Raw genomic sequence first — 13,945 nt, 5'->3', positions numbered from 1 at the left:
CTTCTTGACCCGCATATACGTTTCTCAAGAGACAAATGAGATGGTCTGGTACTCCCATCTCTTTAAGAACTTGCCACAATTTGTTGTGATCCACACAATCAAAGGCTTTTGCATAGTCAATGAAGCAGAAGTAGATGTTTTTCTGGAACTCCCTAGCTTTCTCCATGATCCAGCGTATGTTGGCAATTTGATCTCTAGTTCCTCTGCCTCTTCGAAATCCTGCCTGTACTTCTGGTAGTTCTCGATCTACATACTGCTGGAGTCTAGCTTGTAGGATTTTAAGCATAACTTTACTAGTATGTGAAATGAGTGCAAATGTAAGGACCCACCCCACTTTGCATCTTAAGAAGACAGAACTCTTGGAATAATTCTTCCAACAGGAATCCTTTATTAAGAGAAAATGGTTGCAGGCATGCTAGACAGGACTTGGGGTCCAAGCTCTCCCATTCAAGGTTTTAAGGGGTTCCCCAGTAGTCCCACCCAATCAACCCCCCTTCCAGTGATAGTTTCAAGTATCACAATTCCACCCCCTTTCTTCTTTCTTCCGTCTGGATGGAGACTTCAGATAACTACATGAAAGGCAAATACCCTTCTTTGGTATGCTAACGCTTGGAGGTTACAATAAACACACATTCAGCATTCAGCAAACACACATTCAGCATTCAGCTCTTTGAAGTGTACTGAAGGAAGTGAGGGCCATAAAACCCCTTTGTTCTCCCCCTTCTCTCCCTCTTATGGCAGAATCCAGAGAAGGCAGAATTGGGAGTTTCTATATTTGATAATTAAAGATGAAATATAATTGGATTCTGACAGCAATGGTGCGATAGTTTGAACATTCTTTGGCATTGCCTTTCTTTGGAATTGGAATGTAAACTGACCTTTTCCAATCCTGTGGCCACTGTTGAGTTTTCCAAATTTGCTGGCAAATTGAGTGTAGCACTTTTACTGCATCGTCTTTTAAGATTTTGAATAGCTCAGCTGGAATACTGTCACCTCCACTAGCTTTGTTGTTGCTCAGATTTTCTAAGGCCCATTTCACTTCACATTCTAGGATGTCTGGTTCGAGGTCAGTGACCATCTCATTGTGGTTATCTGGGATGTTAAGCTCATTCTTGTATAGTTCTTCTGTGTAGTTTGCCATCTCTTCTTAATCTCTTCTGCCTCTGTTAGGTCTCTGCCATTTTGGTCCTTTATCATGCCCATCTTTGCATGAAACGTTCCCTTCATATCTCCAATTTTCTTGAAGAGATCTCTGGTCCTCCCTATTCTGTTGTTTTCTTCTATTTCTTTGCACTGTTCATTTAAGAAGGCATTCTTATCTCTTCTAGCTACTCTCTGGAATTCTGCATTCAATTGGGTGTATCTTTCTCTTTCTCCTTTGCCTTTCGCTTCCCTTCTTTCCTCAGCTATTTGCAAAGCTTCCTCAGACAGCCATTTTGCTTTCTTGCATTTCTTTTTCTTTGGGATGGTTTTAGTTGCTACCTCTTGTACAATGTTGCGAACTTCCATCCATAGTTCTTCAGGCACTCTGTCTATCAGATCTAATTCCTTAAATCTATTTGTCACCTCTACTGTATATTCATTAGGAATATGATTTAGTTCATACCTGAGTGGCCTAGTGCTTTTCCCTACTTTTTTCAATTTAAGCCTAAATTTTGCAACGAGAAGCTCATGATCTGAGCCACAGTCAGCTCCTGGTCTTGTTTTTACTGACTGTATACAGCTTCTCCATCTTTGGCTGCAGAGCACATAGTCAATCTGATTTCTATGTTGACCATCTGGTGATGTCCATGTGTAGAGCCATCTCTTGGGTTGTTGGAAAAGAGTGTTTGTTATGACCATCGTATTCTCTTGACAAAATTCTATTAGCCTGTGCCCTGCTTCATTTTGTACTCCAAGGCCAAACTTGCCTGTTATTCTGGTTATCTTTTGGCTTCCTACCTTAGCATTCCAATCCCCCATGATGATAAGGACATCATTTTTTGATGTTAATTCTATAAGGTGCTGTAGGGCTTCATAAAACTGGTTAATTTCATCCTCTTCAGCACCAGTGGTTGGAGCATAGATTTGGACTATTGTGATATTGAAAGGTTTGCCTTGGATTTGAATTGAGATCATTCTGTCATTTTGGGGATTGTATCCCAGTATTGCTTTTCCTATTCTTTTATTGACTATGAAGGCTACTCCATTTCGTCTGAGGGATTCTTGCCCACAGTAGTATACCTGATGGTCATCTGAGTTAAATTCACCCATTCCTGTCCATTTTAGTTCGCTGATTCCTAAGATGTCGATGTTCAGTCTTGTCATCTCTTTTTTGACTACGTCTAGCTTGCCTTGATTCATGGATCTTACATTCCAGGTTCCTATGGAGAAAAAATCTTTACAGCATCGGACTTTCCTTTCACCACCAGATATATCCACAGCTGAGCGTCCTTTCGGCTTTGGCCCAGTCGCTTCATTCTTTCTGGCGCTACTAGTACTAGCCCTCTGCTCTTCCCCAGTAGCATATTGGACACCTTCCGACCTGAGGGGCTCATCTTCCAGCGTCATATCTTTTTGCCTTTTAGTACTGTCCATGGGGTTTTCATGGCAAAGATACTGGAGTGGTTTGCAATTTCCTTCTCCAGTGGATCACATTTTGTCAGAACTCTCTGCTATAACCTGTCCATCTTGGGTGGCCCTGCACGGCATAGCTTATAGCTTCATTGAGTTACGCAAGCCCCTTCGCCACGACAAGGCAGTAATCCATAAAGGGGATGGTTTTATATATCAAGTTACAAATGTAGTTTGATTATTTCTCATGCAATGTAAAAATAGCCATTATAGTTTGTAAACATGGTTTATGTTTTAATAGCATATAAGAAACCAACCTTTATATCTTATTCAACAATTGATGATTAAAGCCAACTCCTAGATCAGTGCAGCATGTGAATCTAACACTCACTTTGTGGGATTAAAAAAAAAAGGAAATCCTATTTTTAAACAAATAATTGGACATACCATTGGAATTGAAACAAATTATACTTAGGTTCCCCTCCAAGGAGGACGATTTTCAATTAATATAGGTGTAATGTAGGAATTCTTTGATCAGATCACTTTTTTCCTGTGTGTATGGTGCTTCAGGGCAGTAAAACTATTTTCCCATCTCATTTTCCAAAGTTGCCAGTTTGGAAGATGCCAGTTGCCAGTGATACTAATAACGTCAATACAATAATGGGACTAAGGATGTGAATTGGAGAAATGGTTCATGGATAGGCTTAAAACCCCTCTTCTCTGCTCTAATGTAGAAGGCTGTTTGAAAGGATTTGCCCATGAACTTAAGCAGAGTGCTGGAACAATATCAAGGGATTTAAGCAGAAGGACATCCCATTTAAAACACTGCTCCTAACCAAAAAGAATATCATTGTTGTGGAGGCAGAGGATGAATGCAAGCAGACATTCACTACATTTGATTTAAAACCTAGATTTGTTAAGAACTACAGAAAAGCCTCACTTCTTCTACCTATAGAGAGGGAAACCCAAGAGAAGGAGGAGAACATTCCCTTTGTCTCTTAAGCACAGAGACTTATTTCAGTATCAATAAGACAGCTGAGAAATACACACAGGGGCAGCATAGGAAGTGAAGACCCTCCACTTCATATTTCTGCCCATTTGTCCTAGGTTTCCAGTGGCTCATGGGTGCAAATAAATAATGCCATCGTCTTTATTAATGATTGGAAATCTGATCATAGGTATCACCCATTATTAAGTCACTTGGCTTAACTTGAATTTGCCTAAGTTTAAACAAAAAACAGTTTTTTTTCCTGAAGAATTAGGGTAGTTACAGCAGAAAACAGTTTGATGCCTATTAAGTTGGTGCACATTAAGAATACATTCACCTCTGTGGTGTCAATGCCACAATTCCCATTCTTCTGGGCTTAGAAAAAATGAATTCTGGAGCAACAACAATTGTTTCAAAGTATTCCTCAGAGTGTTCCTATTTTAGCGCTATGTAACAGGGACTCTTGGCTTCACCCCTTAATCTTTTTTCAATATATCAGTCTGGCTTCTCCTCGTTTTTTTGTTTCTCACAGCAAGAGCACCTTGGAGAAATCTGCTTCTCACTGAGATATGTTCCCAGTACCAGCAAATTAACGGTAGTTATCTTGGAAGCCAAAAAGCTCAAGGTTATGGATGCAGATGGATTATCAGGTATGAAGGACAGATTCGTAAGGCTCATTGTGGAGAGCAGAGGAATGTCATGCTGATGTAGAGCCTGTTAATGCATGTTGCTGAAATGGATCCTGGAGTCCCATTATATTTTGAACCTCTTTGGTCTAAAGCAGGGATTTTCAAACTTGGCCCTTTTATGACTTGTGGACTTCAACTCCCAGAATTCCTCAGCCCGGCACGCTGGATGAGGAATTCTGGGAGTTGAAGTCCACAAATCATAAAAGGGCCAAGTTTGAAGACCACTGGTCTAAAGCAATGGGTGAAGGCCCATATTAGCTCTCTTGATTTGAGTTACTGCTGATCTTGGTAGCAGGGAAGATACAACATGGCATAGATTTCTGTTGTAAGGACTACAATCCTCTCTTGAATCATGAAAGTGGGGTGAGTTTGTCATAGCTGCTGTTATTCATATTACAGTGCTCTGGAAGAGAGATAGGAGAATTGTATTAATTATATTTAGTTACTAATTGTATTAGTTATGGTTACCCAAAATCAGAAGGAATTTTCTGACTAGCACATTTTATTAAAAGATAAGAGCTTTTGTGAGCTGCAGTTCATTTCATCAGAGGCATAAGTGGATCTATGTACCTGATGAAATGAACTGCAGGTTAGAAAAGCTGATGTCATTTCATAAAATTTGTTAGTCAGAAAAGAAAGCTATCGCAGGGGTCTTCAAACTTGGCCCTTTTATGACTTGTGGATTTCAACTCCCAGAATTCCTCAGCCAGTGTGCCTGGCTGAGGAATTCTGGGAGTTGAAGTTCACAAGTCATAAAAGGGCCAAGTTTGAAGACCCCTGGCCTATTGGATTCCTTCTGATCATCAGGACAAAAGGAGATTACTATTATGTTTGTAAGAGCCATGGTGGCGCAGTGGTTAGAATGCAGTATTGCAGGTAAATTCTGCCCACAGCCAGGAGTTCAACCTGATGGGCTCGAGATTGATTCAGCCGTCCATCCGTCTGATGTCACTAAAATGAGGACCCAGATTGTTGGGGGCAATATGCTGACTCTGTAAACTGCTTAGAGAGGGCTATAAAGCACTGTGAAACAGTATATAAGTCTAAGTGCTATTGCTATTGCTATTTTTGTTTAAGAAAAGGGAACCATGTAACATTTGAGCAATATGATTTGTTCTGGTTGTGAAAGCTGGTGGGGATGAATTACACTTTGTCCCAAAAACTCACAACAGCATTACAGTCTCATAATGACCTTTTCAGGAAGATCAGTTTTTTTTCCTCCAAGCAAAATACCTAATCAACCCACAAGGCTCCTGGCAGAGCCACCAAGCTTTATAATAGAGCAGCTAATGTTTGAGTTAGGATTTTTTTTATGGAGATCCAAAAGGCTGCAATATGGTATTCAGAAATACTTTAATGTCTGGGGAAAATTCTTTTTGACTTAAATTGCCTCCACTGTTCTTTGCTTTACTTTCCACGCCAGACCCATATGTCAAAGTGCAACTTATTCTGAACAAAAAGAAATGGAAGAAAAAGAAGACAACTGTGAAGAAAAACACATTAAGCCCCTACTTCAATGAAGCTTTTGTTTTTGAAGTGCCTTTCAACTTGATCCAGGTAGGCCCAGCAGAAGCCATTTCATAGCAGATCTATGTTATGGGAGAGCAAAATAATCTCTAGAAGCACCCTTGCTTTCGCAGATGTTTTGAGCTCAACTTATTTAAACCTGCTGTAAGAATGTACCTCCTTATACACCTTAATTAATGATGGCCCTGTTTACAATTATTTGAAGTTACAGTGGTATTGAAAAAGCAACTTTATACCTGGTTCTTGTGTCCCACAGTCATGTGATCACCATTTGCACAGCTGGCTTCCATCAAGCAGCCTCAATGGAGAAGCCAGCAGTAAAATTGCAAGTCACGATCATGTGATGTCTTGCTTAGCTATATGGTTGATTCTCTTAGCAACCACAATGGAAGTGAGGTCCTATCTCGGTTGCAGTCATGTGATATGTTGTTTAATGACCATGTGACTTAGCAATGGAAATTCTGATCCCAATTAAGATTGTTAAAAGAGAGATACTTGTACTGAAGTCTACTTTGGTTCTTATTGTGACTGCATTCCTGATATTGTGCTTCTCTTTTGTTTCAGAGGCTTAAACTAAATTCACATAATAACTAAGAAAGAAAGAAAAAATATCAGCACCATATTTAAAACCTATCATAATGGTGTCAATCAGGGTTAGAGGAGGCTGCTCATTTGACATCTTGCAGCAGCATTGTAAGTGCTATTTTGTCAGGGTGCTTTGCAAGGCACTGCTGCAAAGTTTAAAGTCCTCCACCTACGAATCTTTATTATGCAGCTCTTCTTAAGAAGGATTTGGGCTGTCATTTCGGAAATAATAATGAATTGAGTACAAAAGAGAAATAGAAAACTAGTAAAGCTGTAATGGTAGAAAGGCATGGACTCCCCCAAATGTCCCCCTTATAGAGGGCACTTTGTAAGGAGATATGGATTTTCTCTGTTTGCATTGGAAAACCCCATCTTTCTCCCTTGTTTCCCCTTCCTTTTCCTCCTTTCATCTCTCTGCTTTGTCATTTTCATTCTAGAATGTAGACCTGGTGATCTCTGTGTGGGATCATGACAAAGTGACCAAAGATGACCAGATCGGAAAGCTGTTTCTTAGCTGCCGAGCTACAGGGAATCAGTTGCGCCATTGGTCCGATATGCTGGCTAATCCTCGCAGGCCTATGGCACAGTGGCACAGTCTGCAGCCTGTGGAAGTTATTGACAAAACTCTGGGACTGAAGACACGCTTCAAGCTGCCACTACCCAGCAGCTAACCCACCCTCTAGGCCTCTCCACTCCAGAAGGAAACCCATAGCTATTATTTATAAAGGGAGACATGATAATACAACTCACCACATCATGGTCAGTTAAAGATGTAGATTCTAGACAAGGGGAGGCAAGGCTAGGCATTATCCCAATGCAGCCCACATTTAGGTTAACCAGCAGTTATCTCAGGGCACCCTTCCATCAGGATCATTCCTCTGAAGAGGAATTTGAACTACTGCACAGGTCTCTTTATTGGTGTTCTCTGGGGCTGGAGAAGATAAGGAAGCAAGAGAATGACAGGTTATCCTGTTGGCCAAAGTGGGAGATTAAGAAAAATCAGTGCACCAACCTGCACATTTCTCTTTTAATGTCTTTAACATGGAGACATTTCACATGGAGGCTGAAAAAAACCCATTGCCTGTGTAAATTGGGATGGTTGGGTGGGAAGGCATGGCAAAGCCCTATTGCACTTTAGGGAGAAGGGGAGATCAGAGTGGAATGGAAAACTGTCTTCCCCATAGCGTCAGAGCAAACATAGCGAAGTAGCAGAACCAGAAGTTAATCAACTCATCAGCTGACAATTTCCCTAAGACTAAAAGTCTTCTGAAGACATAGAGATACAATCTTGTGATTCCAGCAAAAAATTATATGTACTGTAATGTATTATCTTGGATTGAATCTACTGTTTTAAAAAAACTGAAAAAAAAATCACCATGTAGCCTTTCATAATCAAACTGTTAACATATCAGTATATAGACTCATGCGAGTCAGTTGTTTTTCCTCTAGAAAACTTGAAAATAACCACGGTTAGAGTTGTGCTCTCTTATTAAATATTTTAAAAATAATTTGCCATTCAAGCTATATGTGCAATCGTCTATAAACCTGACTGTTAAACTCAAAGGAAGAAATAAATGTTTCCTTTGGCATTGCTAGCAGCTGGTTTTTTTTTTCCTGAAAACTTAAAAAAAGGGTTCAGATGAAACAAATGCAAATAATGATTGCATATACGAAATGAATAATTTAAATGGTAGATTCTTTGTTCTCAAGTATCAAAAGAAAGGCTATCTTTCTAGCTCTTTGGGGATGCATCAATGCCTCCTTGCCTGATGGGGTGCTTCAAGATGGACTATTAATTGGATAGCAGGAATACTAATTTCCCACTATGCTTGTACCTCAGTTTCTCTGGGCTATTCCCAGAGATAAAGCCTCAGTTTCTCTGGGCTACTCCCATTGTGCATTTACATGACATATATGCTTTCTTCTTCTTCTTCTTGGAATGAGTAATAATTAAAAATCCTAACAAACCCAGTAAAACAAACCAATTGATTCCTTTTAAGAATAGCTGTACATTTATTCTATCATACCTCTTAACTGATACATCATCCCAAGGATCCTTGTTTCCCTGTTGATATTTGCAATGGCTCTTTGTATCTATTGGTGCAATACAATTGCAAAGAAGTTCTTTTTCTGTGTTTCAAGATCTGGTTGCTGCTGTTTGATGCAGTGAGCTTCTGTTACAGGCTCCAGTTCCTGCTGACCCAGCAGTGGGAGACCACGAGTAGATAGATGGGTACCACTTTGATGGTCAATTTAATGGGGACATGAAAGGGGATCCCAATTGGGCATCCCCTGGACAATGGTGATGTTCAATCCTTTCAACCAAGAAGCACTACTGACACAAATGTAGTACTAATACTATAGCATCATATAGCAATAGCATTTAGACTTATATACCTCTCCACAGTGCTTTACAGCCCCCTCTAAGTGGTTTTACAGAGTCAGCATATTGCCCCCAACAATCTGGGTCCTCATTTTACTGACGTCAGAAAGATGGAAGGCTGAGTCAGCCTTGAGCCGGTGAGAATCAAACTGCAGAACTGCTGGCAGCCGGCAGTCAGCAAAAGTAGCCTGCAGTGCTGCATACTAGCCACTGCGCCACCAGGGCTCTTATAGATATGAGATTCGGGACATGATACATCAGATGGGGCCTCACATGGCAAATACTATATGGATAGCAAAAATCAGCCACACTAGCCAATTCTATGGAAGAGATGATATTTTATCTACTCTTATCTATCTTTATCCTTTATTAAATGAGGTTGCTTGATTTAACTAGACTAGAAGTAGCAATAAGAAGCAAAGGAAAAGCAAAAACAAAACAAAACAGCTAAACAATGTGCTTTTAAAACTAGGTGACATTTGGATTATTGCAAGCAATTCATGCTTAGACCTCTAAGAGAAAGGTCCCTTCCAACATCATCATCATCATCATCATCATCATCATCATCACCACCACCACCATTATTATTATTATCCACTATTCCAGCTGTGTACCTAATGACTGGGATTGCCCAGGTGTTGATTGCCTTTATGGTATTTCCTCCATTGAGTTTGGATTTTAAGATCTTCTTCACTCTCTTGATGTATTCACCTCTAATCTTTTTCTTGACTTCAGTGTGCTTGATGTTGTCAGCTTGAAGGATACCCAAGTATTTGTAGTACTCTTCCTCATCCAGATTCTTAATGTTATTTTCGTGGGGCATCTTGATTCCTTCAGTTTTCATTATTTTTCCTTGTTTAATAGTAAGTGTGGCACATTTGTCCAAGCCAAACTCCATTACAATATCTTGGCTATATATACGGACAGTGTTGAGCAGCGATTCTATTTCAGATGATGTTTTTCCATACAGCTTCAGATCATCCATATAAAGGAGGTGGGATAGTCTGGCAGATGTTTTTGATGTTTGATAGCCATGTCCTGAGTTATTCAGTATTGTTGACAGAGGAAACAGTGCAATAACAAATAGTAATGGTGATAATGAATCTCCTTGAAATATTCCTCTCTTGATATTAACCTCTCCCAGCCTCTCACCATTGATCTGCAACTGTGTCTTCCATTGTGCCATCGATCTTTGCACAAATTTTCTGATGTTTCTACTGACTCCTGTTATTTCTAGGCACTTTATTATCCAATCATGTGGCAGAGAGTCAAATGCCTTTTTGTAGTCAATCCATGCCACATTCAGGTTGGTCTTCCTTCTCTTGCAGTTTTCCAAGATCATTTTGTCTATTAGGAGTTGATCTTTTGTTCCTCTGCTATTGGGGCGGTTTCCTTTCTGCTCAGGTGGAAAGAGATTGTTTTCAACTAGATGCTGTTGCACTGCATCAGCTACTACACCAGTTAGTAATTTGAAAGTTGTTGGTAAGCAGGTAATTGGCCTGTAGTTACCTGGTGTTGCCCCTTTTGCTGGATTTTTCATTATTAGGTAGGTTTTCCCAGTTGTTAGCCACTTTTCAATTTCTCCTCCTTGTAGTATATTGTTGAACTGTTTGGCAATGAGTGGGTGTATAACAGTTAGATGTTTCAACCAAAACCCATGCAGTTCATCTTCACCTGGTGCTGACCAATTTTTGATTTTCTTTGCTCTTTTTTCTACCATTTTTGTTGTTATTACTAGTTCTTTCATTTCAACTTCTGTTTTATTTGCATCCACCTCTTTTAACCAAGCCGCATCCTTGTTGTATTTCTTTGGGTTATCCCATATCTGCTTCCAGAACTGCACTGTTTCTTCCTTGTCAGGTACTGACTGATTCCTTGCAGTTTCTCCATTGATGGATTGGTAGAAACGTTTCTGATTGGATTGAAATTGGAGGTTCTGCCTATAGTTTGCAATTCGAGCTTCATATCTACTGATTTTCCTGGCTATAGCTGTTATTTGTTGCTTTATTATTTCCAGTGCTTCCTTGATCTTCCTTGTTTCTAAGTGGTATTTCTTGATTAGGTATTCTTTGGTCTTCTTGTTCTTCAGCTTCTTTTCTTTCATCTGTTCTAGCTTGCTTGCATGTGATCTTAACTTGCTGATCTTATTTTCTAGTCTAACCTTCCATTTTTCTGGTGCACTGTTTGTTTGTTTTTCTTCTTTGTTGATTTTGCATCCCAGATATTCTGTTATAACTGCAGCTGTGCTGTACATTAGTTGGTTTGTTTCTTGCAGTGAATTGGTGCTTATACTTGATATTGCAGTATTTGCATCTTTTAATGCTTGTGCTAGCTGTTTCTTTGGAACAAGCTTCAATGCAGGTAGCCTTATTCTGTTGTTTTTGTGCTGTTCTAGATGCTCAGTTATTCTTTGTTTCAATTCTTTTATTTCTTTAGTTAGAGGGTTTTGTTCTTTCTGAGGAAGAGGTGCCTGGTTTCCAAATGAGAACAGTTGTATATCTCTGCTGGATTCCTTCACTGCCAACTCCCCCTGGTTTGCCTCTACATTCTGAATTACTTCTGGTAAGGCTTTGATTTCTTTGCCCTGGGTAAACCTTTGCAGTTCGTCCAATTCTGTTTCTGTGAATACTTTATTTCGTGTTATAAATCGGCGTTGATCTGCTATTATTATTATTATTATTATTATTATTATCGATCATCGCACAGTCAGCCAGATGTTCAGACTGGATTTGGCATTTTGTCTACCTATCGAGTACTTACCCAGGACCTGGGATAGGCAGATGTGGATGTTTGATGGTATTACAGATATCGTCGCAGGATGGAAGCAGTTCCTAGTAAGGCCGCCTTTTGCAATTGACTAATAGTAAATTTGTCAATGCCAATGGTGTTCAAGTGGTGCTCCAGTTGTTTTGGGATTGCACCCAAGGAACCTATGACTATTGGTACTACCCTTGCTTGCTTTTGCCACAGTCTTTCTATTTCTATTTTTTTTATTTTTTTTAATTATTATTATTATTATTATTGATCATCGCACAGTCAGCCAGATGTTCAGACTGGATTTGGCATTTTGTCTACCTATCGAGTCCTTACCCAGGTATTATTATTATTATTATTATTATTATTATTATTATTATTATTATTATTGTATGGAGACATCTCCTGCTACATTAGACAATCAAACTTCTTTGGAAAGCTAGACTGCAAATAGACAGAGAGGCATTCAAGAATACAAGGATTTCTGATAAAGAGGTTTATTTGTAGAAAAATTAATGAAGCGTTTACAAAACAATTCCAGGGAAGGTAAGTCCTGTTGATAAAGAAACCCAATTTCACATTCTTGTGCCTCTTTCTGCCTTCTGAATGTAAAGAGCTAGAAGCCATTTCTTCAGGGGCAGAGTGATTTCCACAAGCACATAAAGCAGACATTCCTTCATGATATTTGTCTCCCTTCCCCACAGGTGCCATTTGTGACCAGATGAGAATTTGTTGCAAGATATCAAAAAGTCTTGGCTTTTGTGGCAGTTCCTTAAATTGAACTCCATAATTAAAGCACTTTTGGTGTTCAGCGTATATTAAAATATAAGCTCTGGTGATTTCAATTACATATGGTCCTATTTTATTTAGTGAGAACAGTGGGACTTGTACATACATAGATTTTTAGCTCCATTATGTGAGACAGCTAATTCTGACTACATAGCTTAGTTATCAAATAAAATCTTGAAAATAAAATGCACATAGCTGTGGGAAAGCATGTATATATATATATATATATATATATATATATATATTCGAAATAAAAGTGAGCACCAGGGAAGTTAAAGCTATAAAAAGTTTAATTAAAAAATGCCAAGCTTTCACCGGCACCTGCTGGCATCATCAGGGCTCAGAATGCTAGGAAGTGAGGAAGTCCCTTGATAGGTCAGCCAGGGTCTGCGTCTGGCTCCTCGATCTCGTCACCGGACCTGATTGAGTAGATTTTTAATTAAATTAAAAATTAGTTTCAATTAAACTTTTTATAGTTTTAACTTCCCTGGTGCTCACTTTTATTTTGAATATGGATATACCCAGGGTTCATATTTTTAACGTTATTACCAATATATATATATAGTAAGTATAATTTAGAAAGTAAAAATAAATACCCTTATCAAGCAAGAAGTCAGCATAATGTTCAAATTTTCAAAATTTAGCACCACCTACTGAGAAAAATGTGAATATGTCCTGAACCTCAAGGCATTTTTGTTATTGACACTGATGTGACAACCAAATATGTCACCATACAAATATTCTAGTAATTTTCACTATTCATATAAGCTTAAATATGGATATTCTAGCCACCTACCCCACCAGTCAAGTAAAACAAATAGGATATCAAAGGCTTCATTGTAGTTAAAATACAGAGTATACAGTCCCATTTTTAAATTACTTTAATCTTTCTACACAACAGAATTTGAAAACTGATCTGTTTAGTTCAGTGATTTCAGCTGCTGTAAGTGTTATAGCCTTAAATAAGATGTATGATGCATCAGCGGGAAGAAATCTGAATGCGAGGGTGTAGTCCAATTGAAATGAAGTCCAGAATACAGAATATAGATTAATAAATTCAGTTGCATTAAAACTCACTGGGTGAAACCATAAGATGAAAAGAAAGTGAGCCACATGCAAAGCAGGCCATCCGTGGGACACCCAGAAGCAAAGATGGAGGCACATGCCTCTTTTCAGAACCCTTTGCCAGTGACTATTGTAATGGCAGGTGGAAACAACCTTGAGATACAGGGGGAAGAGCCGCAGCCAGAGCACTAGAAGGCCTCAAAAATCAGTTCCAACTCTGGTGTTCTTTATTCTGTGATAAGTGGCAGCTTAGCCTGCAGAAGGAATGTGGACATGGCAAACATTTCAGAAGGGACCTGCCATATAATCTTGGACTGTAAAAGTGGGGGAGGGAGAGATGCATTTTTAGACTTGCAAGTTTCAGTCAGGGTAACCTTACAATAAAGTTAGAGCTAGTACTTCTGGGTGTGTATCTTGTTTGAACACCCCTGCAAGGCTGACAACTATTACCCATACCGGGCATTCACTGCTTCCAGGGTACAAGAACAGATACTTTGTCCTTATCTCAATCTCAGTGCACCCCACACCTTTTCTGTATGCTTGAGTTTCAATTCAGAATTGTTGTTTCCCAATCTAAGCTGCCATAAACTCTTCTCCAGTACTTTGTTCTAT

At 39.2% G+C, this 13,945-nt stretch overlaps 1 protein-coding gene across 2 annotated transcripts in view; it reads left to right on the top strand.

Annotated features, from left to right (window-relative positions):
• Window positions 1-7,937, top strand: part of LOC120297224 (synaptotagmin-A-like) — a 31,085-nt gene extending 23,148 nt beyond the window's left edge. For both annotated transcript variants that reach the window (XM_039319599.1, XM_039319600.1), the window contains 3 exons: window positions 4,074-4,191; window positions 5,654-5,787; window positions 6,780-7,937. In XM_039319599.1, coding sequence (XP_039175533.1) covers window positions 4,074-4,191; window positions 5,654-5,787; window positions 6,780-7,013 — 486 coding nt within the window. In that variant the 3' untranslated portion in view covers window positions 7,014-7,937. The remainder of the gene's footprint in view (window positions 1-4,073; window positions 4,192-5,653; window positions 5,788-6,779) is intronic.
• Window positions 7,938-13,945: the final 6,008 nt, after the last annotated feature.

The sequence above is a fragment of the Crotalus tigris genome, unplaced genomic scaffold, assembly GCF_016545835.1.
Source record: "Crotalus tigris isolate CLP2741 ecotype Arizona unplaced genomic scaffold, ASM1654583v1 scf7180000023603.165588, whole genome shotgun sequence".
NCBI lineage: Eukaryota > Metazoa > Chordata > Lepidosauria > Squamata > Viperidae > Crotalus > Crotalus tigris.
This window is presented reverse-complemented; position numbering and strand designations above follow the sequence as displayed.